This window comes from Pleurodeles waltl, chromosome 2_2, assembly GCF_031143425.1.
Source record: "Pleurodeles waltl isolate 20211129_DDA chromosome 2_2, aPleWal1.hap1.20221129, whole genome shotgun sequence".
Taxonomy (NCBI): Eukaryota; Metazoa; Chordata; class Amphibia; order Caudata; family Salamandridae; genus Pleurodeles; species Pleurodeles waltl.
In genome coordinates this window covers 924,311,377-924,336,945 of record NC_090439.1, presented here as the reverse complement: position 1 = coordinate 924,336,945, position 25,569 = coordinate 924,311,377, and the positions used below count along the sequence as shown (strand labels likewise).

General features: G+C 47.5%; 1 protein-coding gene across 2 annotated transcripts in view; it reads left to right on the top strand.

Moving 5' to 3' along the window:
* NUDCD1 (NudC domain containing 1) overlaps nucleotides 1–25,569 on the top strand; it is a 556,518-nt gene that overhangs the window by 59,590 nt on the left and 471,359 nt on the right. For both annotated transcript variants that reach the window (XM_069220624.1, XM_069220625.1), the window contains exon 2: nucleotides 24,876–25,030. In XM_069220624.1, the coding sequence (XP_069076725.1) occupies nucleotides 24,876–25,030 (155 nt within the window). The remainder of the gene's footprint in view (nucleotides 1–24,875; nucleotides 25,031–25,569) is intronic.

Genomic DNA, 25,569 nt, shown 5'->3' with positions numbered 1-25,569 from the left:
ACACAGAATAGAAGAACGAGTGCTATTGCCCCTTGTGTTTCTCTACATTTTTTCCTTACAAATGTATGACCGTGTGTAAAAATAAGTCTATTTAAGAAATGCCCTGTAATTCACATGCTAATATGGTGACCCTGGAATTCAGAGATGTGCAGATAACCACTGCTTCTCAACACCTTATCTTGTGCCCATTTTAGAAATAAAAGGCTTCCCTGAAACCTATCTTTCACTCTTTATATTTCACCAAATGAATTGCCTTATACCCGGTATACAATGCAAACCCATTGCAAGTTGCAGCTCATTTATTGGCTCTGGGTACCTAGGGTTCTTGATGAACCCACAAGCCCTATATATCCCCGCAACCAGAAGAGTCCAGCAGACGTAACGGTATATTGCTTTAAAAAAATCTGCCATAGCTGGAAAAAGTTATAGAAGAAAACGTGGACAGAAATGGCTCTCTTTTTTCACCTAAAGTTCAATTTTTGTTTTTATTTTAGCTGTGACTTTCTGTAGGAAAACCTTGAAGGATCTACACACATTTCAGAATTTTGTCCACTTTCCAGAAATCTTTAGCTTTCTTGGATCCAGCATTGGTTTCAAACCCTTTTCTGACACTAACTGGAAGGAAGCTGAAAGCACAAAATAGTAAAAATGGGGTATGTCACATTAAAATGCCAAAATTGTGTTGAAAAAAGTGGTTTTCTGATTCAGGTCTGCCTGTTCCTGAAAGCTGGGAAGATATTGAAGTTAGCACTGCAAACCTGTTGTTGATGCCATTTTCAGGAGAAAAAAAACATGCTTTCTTCTGCAATCCTTGTTTCCCAACTAAAAACTAAATTTTAGCTGTATTTTCGCCAATTTCTTGGTCTCCTCCAGGGTGAACCCACAAAGTCAGTGTACCTTCAGGAATCCCTAGGATGTTGGTGGGGGGAGAAGGGGGTGGGGGAAAGGACTCAAACTTGGTGTGGATAGCTTATGTGGACAAAAAGGTATGAAGGCCTAAGAGTGAACTACCCCAAATAGGCAAAAAAGGGCTCAGCACTGGAAGAGGGGGGGGAAAGGCCCAGCAACTAAGAGGTTAAAGAAGCATTAGAATCAGTAAAGGATAGTCAAAGTTTTAACTACCCGTAAATATGGTTCGGTTTTGTTGGATCGGAAGGGGTGGTGGAACAGAGACCGTGTGGTTCCACTATCTGATTTGCATGTGGATATTTACTTACTCACCTAATCTAGCAGGGAGACAAGAGAATCTATGTTGTCTACTGTTGTTTTTAACAATAGTGTTCTCTCACAAAATGCTCAAGAGACCATGTCGTCCACGATCACAAGCAAACATAAATAGGCCGATGGAGCCTGTGTTTCCGCCAGACCCATTACGAGGTTGCACACTGCCAGTGTGCACATGGCTGTCCAACCACCATGTACAAGCTGGCAGAAATGGACAGTATACAGGGACACACTGACCAGCAGGCAGCCACGCCTTTGGCGCCGCATGGAGCCTTTCGCAAGCGCCATGCCGCTGATCTTCCTCATCTTGAGACAACAGAATCAATGATGTGGGCGAAACCAGCCATAAGTACACACACCTACCTGTATCATTCACCCTTAAAAGCTGCACATAGCGCTGGCAAACACATCATGGGGGGTGGAACGCCACAGGCAGCAGGCACAAGTTTTATACAACACATATTCACTGACACACAGCAACATGGACACATACATACTCACAATACGCACACTTTATCCAGCACAAACACTGCACGATAACACCAAACAAATACACAGGGCCACACAGCTTAGGCACAGGGGCACTGAAGGCTAAACAACATTGTCACACACAGCAACAACACACCCTACAGCACATACACAAATTCAACTCACACGCTTGCAGCAAACACTGGCCAGGGACTGTCCCAAATACAACTCACATCTCGACCTCTGTGGCACGGAACACAAACAAAACCACCAGTAAACAACCCTGCTATGGACATACACAACACACACATCACACCACAATGGAAGCACAATGCCATGCACAAAACACAGAGAGACCAGTACACAAAGAGCAACTTCACAAGTATACTTGCATAATTGGGATGGCATCCAACCAGGGAAGGAGACTGCACTAGGACATACCACACTCCCAACAGGACTCTCAAACATGTCCACAGGAAATGGCCCTACACGGGTCACATGGACAAACAATAGTAAAAACATTTGCCATGCACATCTAAACAATGGGGAAGGGCATGTCAACAAAGCACCACAACTCCTACTGCATGGGACAGACCTCTACAGGAACCAGTTGCAAGTGACACACACTTAAATGAACACATGCACAGGCAAATGCAAACACATCTAGCACAACTGAACACACCCCATGTCTGCACATACAAAACTCATGGTGAAGCCATATCATGGGAACAAGCCCAACACATACGTACCACAACAATCACTACACAATGTCACAATACCAATATTGCAATTACACACACATACCTACACACATAACACAGAACCTCCTCTTGGGGGACACCATCACTGAACATAAAATCACATACTGCAAACAACACCACATGGAGCAGCAAGCAGGCACAAACACATACAACTGGATGCACACAGCTAAAGTCACACTGGACCTACATAAAGCTAGAAAAGGAAGTACAGGACAAAGGTGTACCCCAAAATAAACAAATGTTTGGGTTTATTAACTGTAAAAATTCAGACAGCCCAAGTCCATAGGTCAGTCCATCAATTTTACCTAAATGTCACAGTGTTGTGACAGCCATGTAACCTCCACGTAACCTCCACAGGAAGGGGCATCAATGGGGCAGGCAGGCTCCTCAGGGATTATCTTGGGGTAAGAGGTCGGACTTGAGAAGGGGGTTTGGGAGTGGGGGTTTCTTCTTGGAAGGGGTGGGGTTCTTGGTGGGGGAAGGGGTATGGGTGCTTGCAGGGGGTGTAGAGGAGGCCTTGGTGTTTGAAGGGATGGCCTTGGACAACACAGATGACCTTTTGGTTGTGGTACGGGGCAGGAGAGGACTACAGGAGTGAGGCCAAGGTCACACAAGAAAAACTTCTTGGACACACAGGGCAGTCATCAGAAGGGGGACGGGATTTGGAGGTTGAGGGAGTGGTTATGTGACATGTAGGTATGGATGTTGTGGGTGTTTGCTTGTGGGAGGAATGCTTGAGTGGTTGGTGTCTGGTGGGTGGGTGAGGGCCTTTGTGTTTTGGGCTTAGGGTTGGTGGAGGTGTTGGGGGATGCTGTGGTGGGTGGGTGGCTGTCTGTTGGGGTGGTGACTGCAGGTATGGTGGATGTGCTTGGATGTAGGTGTGTCTGTAGTTGTGGTGTCCGCAGGTGTGGTGATTGGGGTGGATGCCTGAGGGTCTGCTTGGGTGGTGTCTGCAGGTAGGATGGGTGTGGTGGCTGTATCAGTGACTGTTGATGTGGTGCCTGTATGTATACTTGATGATGTGTGTGTGATGCTCGTGGCAGTGGGGGTATCGGGGGAAGTTGTGACTGTTGCTGTGTCTGTGGGGGGATGTTGTCTGTGTGTGTGCTGGTGTCTTGTGGTGCTTGTGTTTTGCGTGTGCTACCTTTGTCTGTTGAGGCGGATGCTTGAGGATCTGTTTGTGTGATTTGGGTAGGTCTGGGAAAGGGGATTTGGACTGGGAAGAGGGAGATGGAGGGGGAACAAAAGGTGGCGTTGACTGGCTGGCATCAGTGTGGAGGCCAGAGCCTGAAAGGATCTCTGTAGACCAGCCATTGCACCATGAATGCCCTCCAGGAATGCATTTATCTGTTGGAGTTGTGTTGCCAGTCCTTGGATGGCATTCAGGATGGCTGACTGACCCACAGAGATCGTCCTAAGGAGGTCAATAGCCTCCTCACTGAGGCCAGCAGGGGCTACAGGGGCTGGGGCTGGGACAGAGGTGCCTGCGGCGAAGGAGATGAACAGCCTCTTGGGTGAGCGGGCACGGCCAACTGGGTGGGGAGAAACAGGGAGGGCGGTGATAGAACGGGAGGGTGGCAGACAAGGATAGGATGGGCGGTCCCCGATGGGTCCACCACTACTAGGGAGTGGCTCTAGAGGAGGAATCCGAAGATGATGATGTAGTTCCGCTCTCCCCCGCGGCACTCCCCTTGCCCTCATGACCACTGGGCTCCTCTGTGTCAGTTGTATCTTGACCTGAGGTCCTGTAGCCAGATGCTGCCCCACTCTGCTCATCCCCATCTCCTTCCCCTGCCAGTGCTGATGCTGCAAATACAAAGAGAAATGGGGTCATAACAAGTACATGGCTACCCTTCAGCCACAACTCCGAGTGACAGACACAACCGTCATTTCAACTAGCCACTAGCAAAACCTAGTGGCTTGCATGCCGTCTGGACTTACCAAAGTTAGCCACCAGAAAATCTGGATCTCAGACAACTAAAACTGAATGGATGAAGTTTAGCAACCACAAAAACATACCTACAACTAGGTGACCTCTGCATCCCCCAAGATGTGCCACATGCAGCAGACCCCAGTCAACTTGTAGCCAACAATGGTATCCCACTGTACACTACTCTGCCATATTTCACACAAGCAATTTCACACATCTAACTTGCCGTTACATGATGTACCAACAAATCGAGATCAGGCCAATGAAAACCAACTCACTTAGATTCCTATCTGCAATATCCTGGAGTAGGTGACATGGAAATACTCATGTCACAATGGACATGGACACAATGTCCATCTCAATAAGTTACAATTTCCCAATTGAGTCAAGGAGGTAGTAGCACTGTCACCCAGATAGGCCTCATGTGTCATGAAAATGACCAACATTGACGTCTGGCCTAATATGTCAGGAAGAGATGTCTTGAGAAAACGCACAACAATGAATCAGCAAGCCACAGGATAGCCACCACTAATGTCTGACACTAATCACAATTACATCATCTGAGTGCTCTACTCACCCGCAAAAGTTTGTATGATTATTGTGGCCTCCTGCATGCTCCACATAATTGCCCTGAGGAGGATCATCCCATATATACCTGATGAGGGGGAGCGATCAGTGCCACCGGGGGAGCCCCCTGAAATGCCAAGTGAGGACGACAGTAATGAAGGGGAAGGTGAAGACTTACGGGCAGATCTCATCAATCACTACTTGAGTGTAAGCATGTCAGGTGATGTGATTTCTATGACTTCCTGGGGAAATGTAAGGGGTCAGGATCTGTTGAGTGGGGTTATTTCCCACTCAAGACACGGCATACCATGCTATGCAGTAAACATCCAAGCTTTGCTGCTTAAGTCAGACTTGGACATGTAACTACCTTTACAATCTGCCTTGTTTGTCTCAGTCTCATTGCAATATGAGTGGATCTACGGTACTTTGTGATGTAGTGTTGGTAACGGGTATGAATTTTCATGCCTTAACGCCCTGTATTCCAATTTTCACACAGGTCTCTTCATCATACCATCCTCATGTGGGCATTTCAGAGTTGTGACATTGGCAGGTAGCTGTTGTGATATGTGAAGTGGACATAGATTGGTCCAGGTAATGTTGGTCACAGATTTGGGGTGTATGTGTCCTCTGTCAAAGGACCCTGGACAGTGGGTTGGGGGAGATCCTAAGTGCACGATACTCTTGTGAGTTGTGGTGTGATGGGCCAATTGTTTCATGTATGTGACCATGTAGCCTTGGTATGTCATCCAGTGCAATCCATCCATTCTCCCTTTACAGTGTATGTACAGTGATCCTGTATGATCATTTTGTGGCTCTCAATGAGTTGCCACTTAGCAGCCCACAGTGCCTGTGCCCCAACACGGACACAGGTTAGTATAATACCACCAGATGCTTGGTCATAGTAATAGGATGGACCAGGGATCAGAAAATTATGTACTGTACCCTGGTGTATGTAGATTTAGCAGTCCTGGCTTAGTATGTGATAATGCTTAAGCTGGTGACATCATCCACTAATCTGTTGGCCTTTTCTATGGGACAAGGTCGGACAAAGCATATTCTACTGTGGTCTGGGGATGGTTCCTTTGGGATATCTGGCCTGATTTAATGTGGGTCAGATGTTTCTGGCTATGGCAGTCCATACCTTTTAACAACCTATGTGCACTACAGTGCAATAAAAGTCTTGGTGTGATCAGACCTTTGTGACATTGTGTTGCTAGTCATCCTCAGCATGACACTACCTGAGATCTCGCCCTCCTTCCATTACCATTGAATGTCTTCCTTGTGTGCAATACATAGGTGTTGGACCTGGCTTTTTGACAGGGACATCCCCAAACTTTTTGCCTCCTTCCTCCTATTTTTTCTGACCTGTTGTTGTTGGCTTTTGACCTCTGAGCACTTTACCACTGCTAACCAGGGCTAAAGTGCATATGCTCTCTGTGTAAATTGTACTATTGATTGGTTTATCCATGATTGACTATTTAATTTACCTGTAAGTCCCTATTAGAGTGCACTACATGTGCCTAGGGCATGTAGATTAAATGCTACTAGTGGGCCTGCAGCACTGGTTGTGCCACCCACCTCAGTAGCCCCTTAACCTTGTCTCAGGCCTGCCATTGCAAGGCCTGTGTGTGCAGTTTCACTGCCACTTCGACTTGGCATTTAAAAGTACTTGCCAAGCCTAGAACTCCCCTTTTTCTACATATAAGTCATCCCTAATGTGTGCCCTAGGTATCCCCTAGAGCAGGGTGCTGTATAGGTAAAAGGCAGGACATGTACCTGTGTAGTTATATGTCCTGGTAGTGTAAAACTCCTAAATTCGTTTTTACACTACTGTGAGGCCTGCTCCTTTCATAGGCTAACATTGGGGCTGCCCTCATACACTGTTGAAGTGGCAGCTGCTGATCTGAAAGGAGCAGGAAGGTCATATTTAGTATGGCCAGAATGGTAATACAAAATCCTGCTGACTGGTGAAGTCGGATTTAATATTACTATTCTAGAAATGCCACTTTTAGAAAGTGAGCATTTCTTTGCACTAAAATCTTGTTGTGCCCTTCAATCCACGTCTGGCTAGGTTTAGTTGACAGCTTCTTGTGCATTCACTCAGACACACCCCAAACACAGGGTACTCAGCCTCACTTGCATACATCTGCATTTTGAATGGGTCTTCCTGGGCTGGGAGGGTGGAGGGCCTGCCCTCACACAAAGGACTGCCACACCCCCTACTGGGACTCTGGCAGACAGGATTGAGCTGAAAGGGAACTTGGTGCATTTCTTAGAGACTCTTTGAAGTCACCCCCACTTCAAAGGCACAACTTAGTATAAAACAGGGCCTCTGCCCTACCTCATTAGACACTTGCTGGAGAAGAAACCGGAACCAGAAACTACATCCTGCCAAGACGAACTGCCTGGCTGCTCAAAGGACTCACCTGTCTGCTTTTCTACAAAGGACTGCTGCCTTGCTGTTGGCCTGCTGCCTTGCTGAACTCTTGTCTGGCTGTGAAAGTGCTATCCAAGGGCTTGGATAGAGCTTGCCTCCTGTTCCTTGAAGTCTCAGGACCAAAAAGACTTCTTCCTTTCACTTGGACGCTCCGTGCGCCGAAAATTTTGACGCACAGCTTGTTTCGCGGCGAGAAAAACGCCGCACACCGACGCTGATCGACGCGACGCCCTCGGGACGATCGAGACTTCGACGCACAACCTCGCAAGGACAAAGCCGCCCGATTTCCAAGGAGAAATCGACGCGACGCTTACCGTGAGTGCGAAACTGACGCACGGCCTCGCAAGGACAACGCCGCCCGACTTCCAAGGAGAAATCGACGCGACGCCTGCCGTGAGACTAAAATTTCGACGCACGGCCTCGCAAGGACAACGCCGCCCGACTTCCAAGGAGAAATCGACGCGACGCCTACCGTGAGATCGAAACTTCGACGCGCAGCCCCGCAGAACGACGCGCAGCCGGAAAACAAGCAGGAGAATCCACGCACAGACCCGGGACATCTGGTAATCCCCGCGATCCACAAAAAGAGACTGTCTGCGCGCCGGAAAACGACGCCCGACTTCCCCGCGTGGAAAAGAACGACGCAAGTCTGTGTGTGCTGAGGAGAAATCGACGCACACACCCCTTTTTCCACGCATCTCTTCTCCTGTGGCCCTCTGAGGAGATTTCCCACCAGAAACCAGGTACTCTGTGCTTGAAAGACACTTTATTGCTTTTTAAAGACTTAAAGACACTTAATATCACTTCTCAGTGATATCTTTACAAATTCGTATTGCAACTTTGATCGTGTTGACCTACAATTATCCAGATAAATATTCTATATTTTTCTAAACACTGTGTGGTGTATTTTTGTGGTGTTATACTATGGTGTTGTATGATTTATTGCACAAATGCTTTACACATTGCCTTCTAAGTTAAGCCTGACTGCTCGTGCCAAGCTACCGGAGGGTGAGCACAGGCTGATTTTGGATTGTGTGTGACTTACCCTGACTAGAGTGAGGGTTCTTGCTTGGACAGAGGGCAACCTGACTGCCAACCAAAAACCCCATTTCTAACATTGGTGATCAGCGGTGAGGATAGGACTTGTGTTTGTGCAGTGACATACAGTAGCTAAGTATTTCACTACCTACCCACAGTTGAAGGTCAACTTTATTTTTCATCTTTTTTGGCTTTGGTTCTCTGATGTCCTCCTGGATATACTATTGATATTTTGGACTTTGGATTTTGGTTTTTGCTAGTAAGATCTTATCAGAATGGGATTGCTTACCAACTCATGCTTTGTTCGTACTGACCACCTCACTAAGGCTGACCTAAGGAAGCTTTGCAGACAATGGGGCCTTCCTGTAGCAAGGAGATCTACTAAAGCGGAGATGCTCCATCACTACATAGTCTGGGGGGAGGAAAGATAGGCAGAGAGAGAGGCAGCAAGAAACCAAATGACTAAGTACCCCTCAGATGAGGAGGAAGACTACTCAGATGAGGAGGAAGGCTACTCAGAGTTGGACAGTGACCCAGAAATAGATGAATGGCTCCGAAGTCAAAGGCGACAGGAGCAACAATTAGAGGAGTATCTTGCAGAGGTTGAGGCAAAAAGACTTTTAGCCCTGGAAGAAGAAAAGATTGCAGCTCAAGAGCTGAGCGGTAAAGAGCTGAAACTGGAGGCCGGAAGGGCTGAGTCCAGTTCAGATGGTGGCAGCAAAAATCTTGCATCTAGTACTGCTGAAGAAGGGCACAAGCCCAGAGATGTGGTGCCCAACTTGAAGAAGGGAGTTGACACACCCCAGGCAGTTCAAGGGTATGAGGTAGTTCCCGTTATGCACAGGGTCCCTGAGAAGGATTGGGGAACTGGCACAGGGAGTCATATTCCTACTGGGGGGAGGGACACTTTACTGACTCTAGCAGAGAGTGACAGAGAAAAGGGTTCCCCCCTGGTGGACGTCCTGGATATAGAGTGTAGAGACATCCCAGAAGAGTATGGGTTGAGTGTCAGGGACAGGCAGATACTGTCTCACCAGTCTCAAGAGGGTGACATAGAGTGCTTTTCCAAGGCTGAGTTACTGGGTGGTTGGGTGAAGGGTACTGTGGTTAATACATGTGAAGGGCAGAGCGATGTAATTGCTGGAGAGCATATGTCTGGTCCTTATTTTCCAGAGCTACGCCAACACCAGGTGGAGTGTGAGTTCTCTGACCCCAGGGAACTTACAGTGGAGGCAGACTTTTGGGTGAGTACCAGAGAGTCTGAAGAGGCATTAGGGGGTGCTCCTGAAGGGAGTGGTCTAGGTGGTTCCCGACCAAGTGAGGTGGGAGAGGATTGTAGTGTCCCAGGTAGGTCTCAGAGCCTAACCTGTACCGTAGGGCCACCTTTTGAGGGAAGCCCCGCAGTGTCAGAAGAACTTGGGGGGATGACTGTAGACAGCATCCCAACAGTTCTGGTGTCTGGCAGTACCACTCCTAGTGAGGGAGTGCAGAAGTCCAGACGTAGGGTTGAGAGGGGGTGGCAGACCCCAGTGGAGGATCTTGAAAGTCAGGGGTCAGCTCTGAGAGCAGAGCCCCCCAGGAATGACCCAGGTGAGACCGTTTCTGGTTTGGGGGAAACCCAGACTCTGCCGGATGGGCAGAGGTCGGGAGACCTGCGCCAACCAGACTCTTGTGTGGCCCTTGGGGACGGCGTGTCCCTTGTGGGGGTTGAGAGTGCCCCCCAGGAAGTCCTGGCATGCCAGGCAAAGATTCAACCTCAGGGTGGTGACTCTGGGTTGGATAACCGGGTTCAGAGGTTAAACTTTGACCTGGTGGGGGGTAGATGTGCCCCCCAGAAAGTCCTGGAATGCCAGGCAATGGCTCAACCTCAGGGTGGTGACTCTGGGTTGGCTTACCAGGTAAAGAGGTCAAACTCTGACCTGGTGGGGGGTAGGTGTGCCCCCCAGAAAGTCCTGGCGTGCCAGGCAGTTGTCCAACCTCAGGGTGTCGACTCTGGGTTGGATGGCCAGGTTCAGAGGTTAAACGCTGACCTGGTGGGAGGTAGGTGTGCCTCCCAGAAAGTCCTGGGGTGCCAGGCAATTGCCCAACCTCAGGGTGGTGACTCTGGGTTGGCTAACCCGGTTCAGAGGTCAAACTCTGACCTGGTGGGGGGTAGGTGTGCCCCCCAGAAAGTCCTGGTATACCAGGCAATGGTTCAACCTCAGGGTGGTGACCCTGGGTTGGAGAACCAGGCTCAGAGGTTAAACTCTGACCTGGTGGGAGGTAGGTGTGCCTCCCTGAAAGTCCTGGCCTGCCAGGCAATGGTTCAACCTCAGGGTGGTGACTCTGGGTTGGATATCCAGGTTCAGAGGTTAACCTCTGACCTGGTGGGGGGTAGGTGTGCCCCCCAGAAAGCCCTGGTGTACCAGGCAGTTGTCCAACCTCAGGAGGGTGACCCTAGGTTGGAGAACCAGGTTCAGAGGTTAAACTCTGACCTGGTGGAGGGTCAGTGTGCCCTCCAGGAAGTCCTGGCGTGCCAGGCGATTGTTCAACTTCAGGGTGGTGACTCTGAGTTGAATGGCCCAGTTCAGAGGTTAAACTCTGACCTGGTGGAGGGTCAGTGTGCCCTCCAGAAAGTCCTGGCGTGCCAGGCAATTGTTCAACCTCAGAGTGCTGACTCTGGGTTGGATAACCGGGTTCCGAGGTTAAACTCTGACCTGGTGGGGGGTAGGTGTGCCCCCCAGAAAGTCCTGGCGTGCCAGGCAATTGCCCAACCTCAGGGTGGTGACCCTGGGTTGGGGAACCAGGCTCAGAGGTTAAACTCTGACCTGGTGGGAGGTAGGTGTGCCTCCCAGAAAGTCCTGGTGCGCCAGGCAATTGTTCAACTTCAGGGTGACTCTGAGTTGAATGGTCAGGTGCAGAGGTTAAACTCTGACCTGGTGGAGGGTCAGTGTGCCCTCCAGGAAGTCCTGGCGTGCCAGGCAATTGTTCAACTTCAGGGTGGCGACTCTGAGTTGAATGGTCAGGTGCAGAGGTTAAACTCTGACCTGGCGGGGGGTAGGTGTGCCTCCCAGAAAGTCCTGGTTTGCCAGGCAGTGATCCAGTCTGAGGGTACAGACCCTGGGCTGGAAGACCAGGTTCAGGGTGTCCCCCCGGACCTGGAGAGAGGGGCTACTGATAACAGTGCCCCTACCCTATTGTCTTCTGAGGAGGCCACTCCTAGTTGGAGGGTGCTGGACCCCAGAAGGGAGGGCAGGGGGAGGGAAGCCTCACCCCGGACCCTAGTCCAACCTGAAGGTACAGACCCCAGGTTGGAGGGCCAGTTGCAGGTTAACAGCCCTGCACTGGTGGAGGAATGGTACAGGGCGACTTCTATAAGCACCCTGACCATGGTGGACTCTGGGGGTACCGCTCCAGGAGGGAGGGTACAGAGCCCCAGAGGGGAGGACCCGGTTCAGGCTGTCATCCCTGACCTGGTGGAAGGGAGAGTGGTTAAAGGGTGCCCAGCACCTGGGGCTACCGCCCCCCACTCTCCACAGCCACAGTGGTGGGAGAGCTGTGAGAGGCCTGGGGCCTGGCTCTCATCCCTGACAACTGTCAGTAACCACAGTGGCTTGCTGTCCGGGTGGACAGAGTTATCCCTGGGGAGGGGACAAGTGTCACACCCCGGGGATAGAATGGGCAACACCACTGGGTTGGTCCTGGTGGTACTATCCTGCTCCTGGGATACATCTGTGAGCAATGTAAGGTTAGGTGCTGCACAGATGGGATCCGCAGGAAAGGAGAAAGGTTCCCCATGGATGGGCTTAGTGGGCCCTGAGAGTATGGACAGAGGGATCCAATTGGAATCAGGAAGGCGAAGAACTGGAGCATGCCCCTGCTGTTGTGGGCCTGGGTCCTTGTTCTGTCGCCTCAAACAGGGAAGTACATCAGGATAGTGATTGTTCTCCCCTGGCTTTAGGCTGGTAGGGGGTCATGTTGGACCTGGCTTTTTGACAGGGACATCCCCAAACTTTTTGCCTCCTTCCTCCTATTTTTTCTGACCTGTTGTTGTTGGCTTTTGACCTCTGAGCACTTTACCACTGCTAACCAGGGCTAAAGTGCATATGCTCTCTGTGTAAATTGTACTATTGATTGGTTTATCCATGATTGACTATTTAATTTACCTGTAAGTCCCTATTAGAGTGCACTACATGTGCCTAGGGCATGTAGATTAAATGCTACTAGTGGGCCTGCAGCACTGGTTGTGCCACCCACCTCAGTAGCCCCTTAACCTTGTCTCAGGCCTGCCATTGCAAGGCCTGTGTGTGCAGTTTCACTGCCACTTCGACTTGGCATTTAAAAGTACTTGCCAAGCCTAGAACTCCCCTTTTTCTACATATAAGTCATCCCTAATGTATGCCCTAGGTATCCCCTAGAGCAGGGTGCTGTATAGGTAAAAGGCAGGACATGTACCTGTGTAGTTATATGTCCTGGTAGTGTAAAACTCCTAAATTCGTTTTTACACTACTGTGAGGCCTGCTCCTTTCATAGGCTAACATTGGGGCTGCCCTCATACACTGTTGAAGTGGCAGCTGCTGATCTGAAAGGAGCAGGAAGGTCATATTTAGTATGGCCAGAATGGTAATACAAAATCCTGCTGACTGGTGAAGTCGGATTTAATATTACTATTCTAGAAATGCCACTTTTAGAAAGTGAGCATTTCTTTGCACTAAAATCTTGTTGTGCCCTTCAATCCACGTCTGGCTAGGTTTAGTTGACAGCTCCTTGTGCATTCACTCAGACACACCCCAAACACAGGGTACTCAGCCTCACTTGCATACATCTGCATTTTGAATGGGTCTTCCTGGGCTGGGAGGGTGGAGGGCCTGCCCTCACACAAAGGACTGCCACACCCCCTACTGGGACTCTGGCAGACAGGATTGAGCTGAAAGGGAACTTGGTGCATTTCTTAGAGACTCTTTGAAGTCACCCCCACTTCAAAGGCACAACTTAGTATAAAACAGGGCCTCTGCCCTACCTCATTAGACACTTGCTGGAGAAGAAACCGGAACCAGAAACTACATCCTGCCAAGACGAACTGCCTGGCTGCTCAAAGGACTCACCTGTCTGCTTTCTACAAAGGACTGCTGTCTTGCTGTTGCCCTGCTGCCTTGCTGAACTCTTGTCTGGCTGTGAAAGTGCTCTCCAAGGGCTTGGATAGAGCTTGCCTCCTGTTCCTTGAAGTCTCAGGACCAAAAAGACTTCTTCCTTTCACTTGGACGCTCCGTGCGCCGAAAATTTCGACGCACAGCTTGTTTCGCGGCGAGAAAAACGCCGCACACCGACGCTGATCGACGCGACGCCCTCGGGACGATCGAGACTTCGACGCACAACCTCGCAAGGACAAAGCCGCCCGACTTCCAAGGAGAAATCGACGCGACGCTTACCGTGAGTGCGAAACTTTGACGCACGGCCTCGCAAGGACAACGCCGCCCGACTTCCAAGGAGAAATCGACGCGACGCCTGCCGTGAGACTAAAATTTCGACGCACGGCCTCGCAAGGACAACGCCGCCCGACTTCCAAGGAGAAATCGACGCGACGCCTACCGTGAGATCGAAACTTCGACGCGCAGCCCCGCAGAACGACGCGCAGCCGGAAAACAAGCAGGAGAATCCACGCACAGACCCGGGACATCTGGTAATCCCCGCGATCCACAAAAAGAGACTGTCTGCGCGCCGGAAAACGACGCCCGACTTCCCCGCGTGGAAAAGAACGACGCAAGTCTGTGTGTGCTGAGGAGAAATCGACGCACACACCCCTTTTTCCACGCATCTCTTCTCCTGTGGCCCTCTGAGGAGATTTCCCACCAGAAACCAGGTACTCTGTGCTTGAAAGACACTTTATTGCTTTTTAAAGACTTAAAGACACTTAATATCACTTCTCAGTGATATCTTTACAAATTCGTATTGCAACTTTGATCGTGTTGACCTACAATTATCCAGATAAATATTCTATATTTTTCTAAACACTGTGTGGTGTATTTTTGTGGTGTTATACTATGGTGTTGTATGATTTATTGCACAAATGCTTTACACATTGCCTTCTAAGTTAAGCCTGACTGCTCGTGCCAAGCTACCGGAGGGTGAGCACAGGCTGATTTTGGATTGTGTGTGACTTACCCTGACTAGAGTGAGGGTTCTTGCTTGGACAGAGGGCAACCTGACTGCCAACCAAAAACCCCATTTCTAACAATAGGTTTAACATTTGACATTTCAAAATTGTAAAAAAAAAAAAAGAGGTAGTAGGCAGTGTTTTTGTGATAGTTGTGTTTATTTACATATGTACATGGAATAAATGAGAAACTCTGGAGAAAAAAGTAATGTGAAGTGATCAGTCATGGCGGATGTAATCAATAGAGTAGATGCCACAACACTTGAAGTCCAAAGTCCAGTGTCGTACTAACATGGCAAGTGGAAAGTGGTAAAAGGCCAGTCAACAGAATGAATCTGTGGCACTCAAATGAGTTCCATCAGAAAGAGGTCACTTCCCCCTTCTGCTGGCTCCAGGTCCTTCATTGTCAGAGTTGGCTTGCTGTGACTCAGGCTTAGGATGTTATTGACTGTCCTCGGGACACAGGTTTTGGGGCAACTGGCTGCCTGAGATGTTGAGGCCTCGGAGCTGGAAGGAGTCTGTGGTCAGGGTGAGGCTCACTGGTGTCGTCTGGCCAGGTTGTCCCGATGGGTCAGAACCGTCCTGAAAGTCCACACATCCAAAAGTGGTGTCCTCATGGAGGGCTTTATCCATGGGGGTTGTGGCAGTCTCTTCAGTGGTGTCAGTAGTCGCAGTGGCTGCTCGACCTGTTGATGTGAGCGATACAATGTTACAGGTTGTATTGTGACATCTACCTCCATTAGGTGACTGTGACACTTGGCTAGGGCAATGTACACATTGGGGTTAGCAGCTTTCCCTTATGTGACAGGTTCAAATGCTATCTTTTGTAATGACCTGAGATTTGCGTAACATACCTATTCCATTCAGTCAATTGGCTTCAGAATATCTGAGTACCTTAGGGATGGTCATAGACTTGTATCTTGCCAGCAGTGCAGGCAAAACAGTGGCTGGATAGGATGTGGTTTGTGTCATCTTAAGACCTAGTTGGCTGTTATGCAGCCAGACCCAATACCTTTCAGTATATGTGATAGTTGTCACCATGTGGGCAGTGCATTGTGAATATGTCTGCTGTCAATACCATTCAGATGATGCATCTTCGGGCCTTTGATCTGTTATGAAGTTTTATAGTCCACAATTTGAGCCGTCCTTCCTGTCCAAAACATTTTATCTTGGCATAGCTGCTCAAGATGGTTCTGGGTGTGGCCACATCACAGGATGTACCGTGACCTGTATCTAGGTCCCTCCCAGGTGGGTAAGCTTCATTAGTGAGTTCACAGACAGATGCACAATGTCACATGGCCACTAACCTGGTAAAAGGAGTTACATGGACTTGCCCTCCTGGGATTTACATTGATGTTTCTCCAAGTACTACACACCGTAAACGTGGGTCATCCGCTGAGGTGTGTACATTTTCATTGCGAGTTAGCCTACATTGATATTGGAGCATATGCAGAGTAGGCTTGTTCTTTGATTTGGGTAGATCTAGCCTCCTTGCTTAGCAATCATGTGACTCCCTGTTCTTCAAGCACTTGTGTCATCCCCCCAGGTAAGTGCACTTCATATGTGTATTTCCAGGAAAATGTTTTTTTTTGGCAGGTGTTCACTGGATTGGTATTATGAGTGCCAGTTAGGGATCCTCCTGTGTAATGTAATATTTTGACTCCATGTATGACACACACCATACGGGCATGATCCTTTCTAGGTGAGTACAGTTTAATGGATGAGTAGAGGTCGAAGGCTCATTAAGGCAGAGAACACTGTGTTGGCTGATTGTGGTAACACTACTGGTGCACCATGGTATTTGCATCCCTGTCAGTGCCTGTACTACACCCACACACTATAAAGTTGTGATCCTTTCTAGGTGAGTACAGTTCAATGGCTGAGTAGAGGTGGAAGGCCTATTATGGCAGAGAACACTGTGTTGGCAGAGTGGGGTCACACTACTAGTGCCTCCTGGCCTTGGCAGTTCTGTCAGTGCTTTTGCTACACGTGCACACTGTACAGTTGAGCTCCTTTCTAGTTGAGTACACTAGTTTGAGGCTTTGCAATACACAGTAATTTTGTATGTGACACACAGTTCTGGTTTTGAAAATTGTAGGACTGTGGCTGCTGGGATTGTAATTGTGTCAGCCCCTGTCCTACACCCAGTATACACAGATGAGGTTTCCCAGGTGAGCCTAGTTCACATGCGAGATGGCAGACAGTGGTCTTTGGACAGGTGGAGACTCGGCTTGGGATTGGGGTGCCAGTGAAGATGTCCAAAGGTGAGCAGTGAGCATTTATACCAATCCATTTAGGTGCAATTTTTTAGTGTTGTGACTTACCCAACTCCACTACCTCAGGTATTCCTGTCAAGCCGTCAGGATGCAAGCTGGGCAAGACCTTCTCCTCCCATGATGTGAGTTGTAAGGGAGGAGGTAGGGGACCACTGCCAGTCTTCTGGACCTGCAGCTGATGTCTGGTTGCCATGGAATGGACCTTCCCCCCGAGGTCATTCCACCTCTTCCTGATGTCATCCCTTGTGCACAGGGTTGTGCCTACAGCCTATACATTCATTCTGTCAACTATCCTTTGCCACATTTCCATTTTCCGTGCAGTAGTAGTATGCTGGACTTGGGCTCCATATAAATGTGGCTCTACTCTAATGATTTCATCCACCTCAACTCTTAACTCCTGTTCAGTGAAATGGTAATTTTTCTTTTTTGACATGGTGGTGTTAAATATAGATGGGTGGGTGCTGGGGAGTAAATAGAGGTGGGAGGTGCAAAAGGCTGTGATAGGGGTGTGTTGAGGGTGTGTGATTGGTGTAAATTGGAGGAGTGCCTCGCTGTGAAAATGCAAAGGATTGTGGTGTGTGAAGGGATGTGTTTTATGGTGTGCTTTGCAGGTGTGAGAATGTGTGTTGGCTGTGTTGTTGTCAAATCCATCCAATGTGGTGTTGTGTATTACTGTGGTGACAGCTAACCGCAGCGGTTCGGTCTTCCATTGGAAGGCCGCCATGGCTGAACCGGCATTGCGACTTTTGACTTGTAATAGGTTCAGTGGTTGGTTGATGGGCTGGCGGTGCTGGTGGTCGGACCACCCATTTCCTGCCCTCACGAGACCTGGCGGTGCCAGTTTTTTGGCTGGCTTTTAGCGGTCCGGGCTGTGTGACTCAAAATACGGTGGTCTGTGTGACCGCCAGTGTTGCGGTCTGAGGGTCTGACCTCCAAACTTGTAATGAGGCCCTATGTTCTTTCCTAATTTTATTTTTGTTTGTATAAGGAAAGTGGGTAATGTAATATGCTTATGTATGTACTTATTTATTGTGTGTTGCTTTTAAATTATTGGAACACTGTTGGAGTCATGATGACATCGAGCATGGGCTGGTTCTGGAATGCACAGGTTTTAGTCAGTTGCCTGGTCATCTCGGGACATGTACGGTGGTTGATGATGTTGTGGGTCCTTTCCAATAAAGTATTTTGCTTTGCCACAATTTCTCCGCCTCCTGATCTCTTCTTGGATATCGGTCTATCCAGTTCTTTTGGTGGATAATGCTTCCCACTCTGCTTAGGGGAGTATTGTTCCTAAAAGGGTTGCGTAGCTCATTCCCGGGAGTTCCCCTTCCCCCCTTCCTCTTCAATGTGCTTTCCTGCCAGTGTAAGAGTTTGGTGATCAGTGGAAGAGTGCAGGTTTTCTCTGCGTTTTGACAGACCGTGGGCGGACTGTAAGACACTTTGGTTCCATTGAGTACATTTTATTTTGAAGCTGGTTGCCAAAGTGTCTCATCCAGAAGTAAGCTTGCTTTGAAGACTTGGTGCTCTCTCGGGCCTAATACAATTGTAAGTGATCAGTTTTACATAGCTTTGTCAGAAGAATATTGTGCAGCCTTGTATATGTTGTGAGACTTACATTTCCAGTTTGACTGGCTGAGCATGGCTTAATGGGATTATTTGGTTGAATTGCGAGGAACCAGGACGGTATCTTGTTCAGCTGTGTGCTTTCTTCAGAGAGCCATGGTTAGCCCTCTTTGATAAGAATGCAAATACTGCTGTGAGCTGTCTTCGGCTAACACTAATATAATGAATAGGTAGGTGGAAGAATATCTGGTCTGAAGCCTGTTGGGCGAAGTACAGTAACTAATTTAATAACTTGAATGGATGATACAATGTCACATGGTTTTGTATTATTACCAGGGGGACTATTTCGTAACATGCCCCTCACAGTTATCCCTAAGTGTTCCTTTCTGTCTTTGTTCTAAAACAGTGGTTCCCATCCTTTTGGTTTCTGTGGACCCCCACTTTAACATTAATGGAACCCAGGGACCCCCACGGAATCATCATGGGAATCCGGGGACCCCCGTCTGAGTCATTACTGGAAGCTGGGGACCTAATTTTTCAATATTTGTTAATATTTGTTTATTTTCTAGCCTCTCGCGGACCCCCTGGGAAGGCTTTGCGGACCCCCAGGGGTCCCCGGACCACAGGTTGGGAACCACTGTTCTAAAATATATGATCATGTCACAGAATTAGTCACCAAGACCGTTGAGTCTTGAATTTCTTTCGCTGAGGAGTGATGACAGAAGGAGCAGCAAGTAATTTCTATTTCTCAAACTATTCTTATGTGAAGTTTTGGTTTGACTTATATATAGCATGCCTACTAGTATGCGCCTTTAGGAGAAAAATCATTTTTTATACCTGTGTCAACGACCTTTACATTGTCCTTAGATAGACTCACACTATGTGCACTATTGATTAGTGCTCTCTTTGTTTTAGTGAGCAATCTTCCTGGGAGACTAGGTGTTAGACTGAACCCTGTGTAAGGCAGATTTTCTTCTTTTCAAAAGGGGAGATGCAGAACAACCAGGGTATATTTAGTTTTATTTTAATAAATATTTCAGTTGGATTTTTGTTCAGCTCAAGCTGAATTGGTAAGGAGTACTGTGAAATGCCCTTATGTTCCCTGATCACTGACTGCAGTGACCTGGTCATGGTGCATACAATTGAACTCAGAGGAGAAGCAGTATGACTATTTAATGGGAAAGGTAAATGCAACTTAAAGATTGGTCCTGTTCAGGACATTGTGGTCACTGCAAGTCGGTGAGGGTTACATTAAAGTACAAGGTCTAACAAGTGTCTTTCATGGGTGGCCCTTACTACATGCTGGGTAAATCACAGTGTGACAATGTGGCAGTAGAAGCCTTTCTATACTTCATAATCTTTATGCAAACAAAAGTTGTAATGTTTATATTTCTCCCAGCAAAATATTCACTTAGGGTAGTATGAGCAGTAGTGTTATTGCTATGTGTTAGAAATGGGAGTCTCTAGTTGGCAGTGGCTTGCATCCTGTGCAAGTAGGGACTTGTATTCCTAGTCAGGATAAGGGAGTTACACACCTAAGATTACCCCTGTTCATCCCCTTGGAAGCTTGGCACTAGCTGTCAGGCTTATCACAGAGGCAATGTGTAAAGCATTTGCACATAACACACAGTAATATAGTGAAAGCACTACAAAAGGACACCACACCAGTTTTTTAAAAATAGCCAATATTCATCTGTGTGAAACAAGATCAAAATGATAAAAAGCCAGCATACAGTAAAAAAAAATATACATTTTGCAAGAATTATCTTAAAAATACAGTTCCTTGAAATTGATAGCTCTGTCCCGGGCTATCTCAGCATCGTGAGCAACAAATCAAACAGTCGGTTCTGGAGGTCGGTGCAGGGGTCGTCGGGCCCTTGAAGTCAAAATGCGTTGCAGATCGAACTCCGCACTGATGACGAAGTCAGGAGTGCTGGCGTCAGGGCTGTGGTTCGAAGTGGGACGATGTGATGTGCGGTGCACCAAGGTCATAGTGCAGGCAGCGACTCAGTGACGGCAGGGGATCCAGTGAAGAGAGAGGCCTGGCAGATGTCTCTGGGAACTGGGAGGTCGGGGAATAACCTCTCCTAGGGATACGTGGATGGGTTGTGTCTCTGGGACATCCGGAATCTCTATCATATTGTCTATGCATCTGAGTTCCTCATCAAGGACCTGGGATCCTTGTGGACTGACGTGGTGGTTAGCCATATGAAAAGTGTTGAGTCTGAGCTTTAGCCAATAATCAGAGGCTTGAAAAAACAAAACATTTTGGTAGGTGACGGGGGTGGGGTGCAATCCAGAATATGGCTGTGAACGAAGGCAAAACGTGAGTGGGAGAGCCTGTGACTGAGCTGGTGAGTCTCAAGCCCCTCGGTTGAAATCCATATAGCCAATAACTTCCCCAAGCGTGCGGGCGTAGGGGAAATAATTGTTACTCTGCATTGAGCATTGCCCCAGGAGCTGAGCTCACACGTGCAGAGCAACGCACCTTCTCTTGTGCCTGCCCGATACAGGCCGGGACATCCATTGCACAAAACTTGCGGGGGCGAGAGCAAAACTGGACAAAACTGTCCATGCCGCAGTGCACGCTGCCTTCCTGCCTCTGGGCAGCCCCATTGGGTGCCCCTGAAATAAGGCCTGAAATAATTTACAAGACTTGAACCATTTAGCCTTCAGAGTGTGAGGCTACACCTTGACTGTTAAGCTACAAATGACTCATGATTGTCAAAATAACCAACAGATATAAAATCAATGATGAAAAACTACTTCTACTTATCTTTGGTGAAGCAGCATAGAAAGAGGACGGTTTTGGCGCCATGTTGTTTATATGCCCTGTCTTGTGATATGATTGGTATTATTGTTATAAGGTCACAATGAGAGTTATGGGTAATGTAGTTTTTCTGAAATTTAAATTTCATTGTCTGCTGTCATTTGGAGAATAATAAACAACAAATGAGGAGAAGCATAATCTGAATTCTCTGGTCCTGACATAGAATCTCAGTAAAATATGTACTACCAACAGCCAGTCAGTTTATTCCCTTGTGTTCTACTTTAGTCTTTCAGAGTGTTCTGAAGAACTATAGCGCTAACAGTATGATAAAAGTGTGGCACACCTGAAGCCATCTTGATTGAATCAAACTGGTAGAACTTAAATCATTTAATTTAGAAAGGAGCAAAATGAGGGGATTCATTTTATTATAGAAATGATGGTTAGTGCTGTAGAAAGAATAATTAGGACATGTCTTGAGTGAGCTCTCAAATCTTCCTCTTTTATTTAATTAAAACATTCTGACGTGCAGACTGAAATGTGCACTTTCGACACCAGCAGCAGACTGCCAGTTTACTTCCATGGAGGGCAATGGAAAGGCAAGAGAGGCTGTGACAATATAACAGACCATTGAGGGCAGAAGAAAGAGGCAGTGGCAGTAGAACCATGCATGCCAACAGACCAGATTCAGGCAGGAGACTCCCAAAGGTTTTAAGCTCAAAAGGGCTTTATTTTATCTGCCTCCAGCCTAAAATATTCTCTTTTTCAATGGGAGTTAATAGGGAAAATCGATTCCTCCAGGTTTATTTTTTTCAAAATCCTCCTTTTCCCAAGTTCAAAATATTGACAAGTGTCGTACATTGGATCACGGAGGCCATGAGGAATGGGGTAGGGACATGGACTCAGGTGGAAGGGGGGAGATAAGGCAGGTGTACCAAACTGACACTACAGGGCTGACGTCATGGGTTGCAGCAGCACAATACACCACACAGGGCAAGTGGGATGGTAGTGCAGCATAATGGACCATGGTAAGCAATAGGGAGGGGACAGGGCCATGCACATGGACAACCGAGAGCAGAGGGGAAAGAGGCAAGGGCAGCATGGTGACCATATCAGACAGACAGGAGGGACAATTACAGTATAACAGACCATGAAGGGCAGAAGGTACGGTACAGGGACACAACAATAGGTTAGCCAAGGCAGAAGGGAGGTGATAGGGGCCCCCTCATGGAAAATGGAGGGCAGGGGACAAGGGGTAAAGGCAGGAGCAGCAAGCTAATGGGCACTGGAAGCCCAACACACCATGGAGGGCAACAGTGAGACTATAATGGCATACACACAGACAACAGAGCGAAGGTGGAAGAGATGGGAGGCAGCAAGATGACCACACAGGGCAGATAGAAAGGGCTGTTGCAGCAGAGAAGAAAATAAATGGCAAGAGGATGGTTAGTGGCAGCACAACGGCCATGATGGGCAAGAGGGAGGAGAAAGGGGCAGGACCATGGAGTACATTAGGGAATGGTAAGGGCTGGACACAGACCCGAGAGGGCAGGGGAAAGGGCTTTACAACAGACCACGCAGACCAAGCAGTTGCAGCACAACAGAGCAGGGAGGGCAGAGGGAGTGGTAGGAAAATGGACCATGGATGATGGAGGGAGGGTATAGTGGCATGGAACTCGGACAGGGAGGATAGAGGTGGCAGGGACAGGCCGCAGCCATCCGACCACACTAGGCAGATGGGGCTGGGCAGTGGCAACTCAATAGAACACAGTTCAAATCTATGGAATATGGTGGGCAAAAAGGAGGGAGCAGGGGCATGCACACAGACATCAGAGGGCAAGGGAAGGAGGGCAGGGTCAGCAAGCTAAGAACAGAGGCTTAGTAGGAGGGAAATGATGGGGCATAGAATTAGGCAACGAAGGGCAGGAAGAGCGGGCAGGGACATCAAGCTAAATGGAGGGCAGTAGCAGCACATCGGACTAGGCAGGGCAGAAAGGAGGGGGCTGGTGCCTGGACTTTGATAGCCGAGGGTAGGGAGGAGGTGGGTGGGGCAGCATGCTAACTGTTCAGGGCAGGCGGGAAGGGCAGTGGCAGAACAATTGGCCACACAGGGCTGTAAAGAGGGAGCAGGGGCATTGTTTTGGACAATGGAGGAGCTGAGACAGGAGCAGCATGCTTGAGTGAAGCAGTACAATGCCAGACCCTTCCTCCATTCTGCCACCCCATCCCCCCCCACCATGTTCATTGCGATGGGCATCTTACTTAATGTTTAAAAAAACCTTGAAATTCAATGAAAAAACAAATGTTACAGGGACATTGTAATTAGGGAATGGAATAAAAAAGCATTAGAAATTCACTAAAAAAATCAGAGGTACAAGGATGTTATACTTAGTTCAGATTTTACACACACACACCCCCCCGCCATAGGTCTGGTCTGTTTTATTATAACAAGCTTTGATAAAAACATGAAGCCTGACCTATTGATTAGGAAAGGCATATATTAAAATCAATAGGTATTTGACTTCATACCTAAAGGTAGTTATTTTGTTATATATTGTTACATGTAGTGTCCTAGATCACCTTTGTTGGCAATGGTTGTAGTACTGGTTACTGTGTCTGACAAATACTTGGGGGAAGAAGATTTGCACTGTAATAATTCTTGGTGGAATCTTATGTTTGCGGTTTACCAGGATCTCATAATACAAAATAATTAACTCATACATCCATCTTTATAAATATATATCCACACAGATACATAGAGGTCCTTAGGTTAGGCTCTGGTTCAGTCATTGGTCTGTCTGGGTGACATTTACATTCTGTTTGCAGCATGTTTTTTTCTACTTGTATTCTTTTAATTGATGTTGCATATGTTGAGTCTGTGTGTGTTTTATTGCAGTCTTGTCAGAGGGGTAATGCAAGAATGAGTTAGTGAATGGCTGAATGGATGCATGAGTGCAAAGATAAGTGTATGTATGATGAGATGCACCTAAAGTCACCAGTGACACAAAATGCACTTTCGTAAGCCAGACCTATTGGAATTGTCAATACTTGTTAAGCTCTTTTCCAAGTCTTTGAAGGAAATGTCGGCTTGCTACTAAAGATCACGCCAATTGTTTCATGACTGATTTTCTTGCTGGTTGTTAGAAAATATTAGCAGCGCTGCCATGTGTTGGGGTAGGCTAAAATTGTCTTCCGAGTGGGTGGTTTGTCATAAGCATGCCAACTACTGGTACAGAAGAAAAGGTTCTTTTTAACTACATGTTGGAGTCGCCATAGTTAAACAGCAATATCACTTTTTTAGGCATCACTATAATCTATTAAATTAACATGGGACCTAAACCTGCATACTTGTGTGATTGGAGTGCCATTTCTAACCTATTGATTCAAAATTCAGCATAATTTGCCTCTTAGGCCAGGTTCGTTTTTTTTCCATTTTAAATTGTGTTCTGCCAAAGGCATAGATTTTATTGCATGCTACGGTAACGCTCTTCCCATGACAGAAGAGATAAGCGGTAAGGACAGGTTTTATACCTAAATGTTTCAGTTTATTGTGCCCTTCTATGATATTTGGTAAGTGTGGTGCTCCCTCAAATCGTCCCAAAGTGATCGCTAGTAAATCCGTAGCAATGAATGTAAAAAAAAAAAAAAAAAAAGAAAAAAAAAAAAAAGAGCTTGATCTAATATTAAAGTCCATCTATTTGTTCTTGACAGCCGTAGCAGAAGTGAAGCTTCGTGATGATCAGTATACCCTGGACCACATGCGTGCTTTTGGCATGTACAATTACCTTCACTATGATTCCTGGTACCAAGACAGTGTCTACTTCGTTGACCAGCTCGGGAAAGTACTAAACGTGCATGTTACTCTGGTAAGAAAAAATGGCAGAAACTGAGCATTCCCTCCTCACTCTACTTTTCAAAGTTAAACAGTAATTGTACTGCAAAAATCCGTAATCTCTGTTTAAGAGGTTAGTGTTACTGTTGGGGGCTTCCACAAAGGGAGGATCAGCTGCCGGAAAGTTTAGCCCACACAGATCAGCAGAGCTAACACAGAAACCTCTGTTTGTTCCCAGCCAAGAAAAAAATGAAAGCACTTTACTGCTGCTCTTGGTGCAGAGGTCTCCAACCTTTTCTGTAATAAGAGCTACTTATGTTCAATGAAAGTCACTGAAAGCTACTAATATTATCAGTGTTGCAATAGTGACCACATCAGACAAGATTATATTAGTGGCAACTTTATGCAAAATTACTACGGGCAATCACCTCAGTGCACCAGGGGTGGTTGCTTGTTGTATAAAAGGCAATATGACAATATGGAATGCCTCTACATAGGTAATACATTACAGCCATAGCCGCAATGCCTCTGGCACACCAAGATATTGTAAAACGTCTCTCCAGTGCCATATGA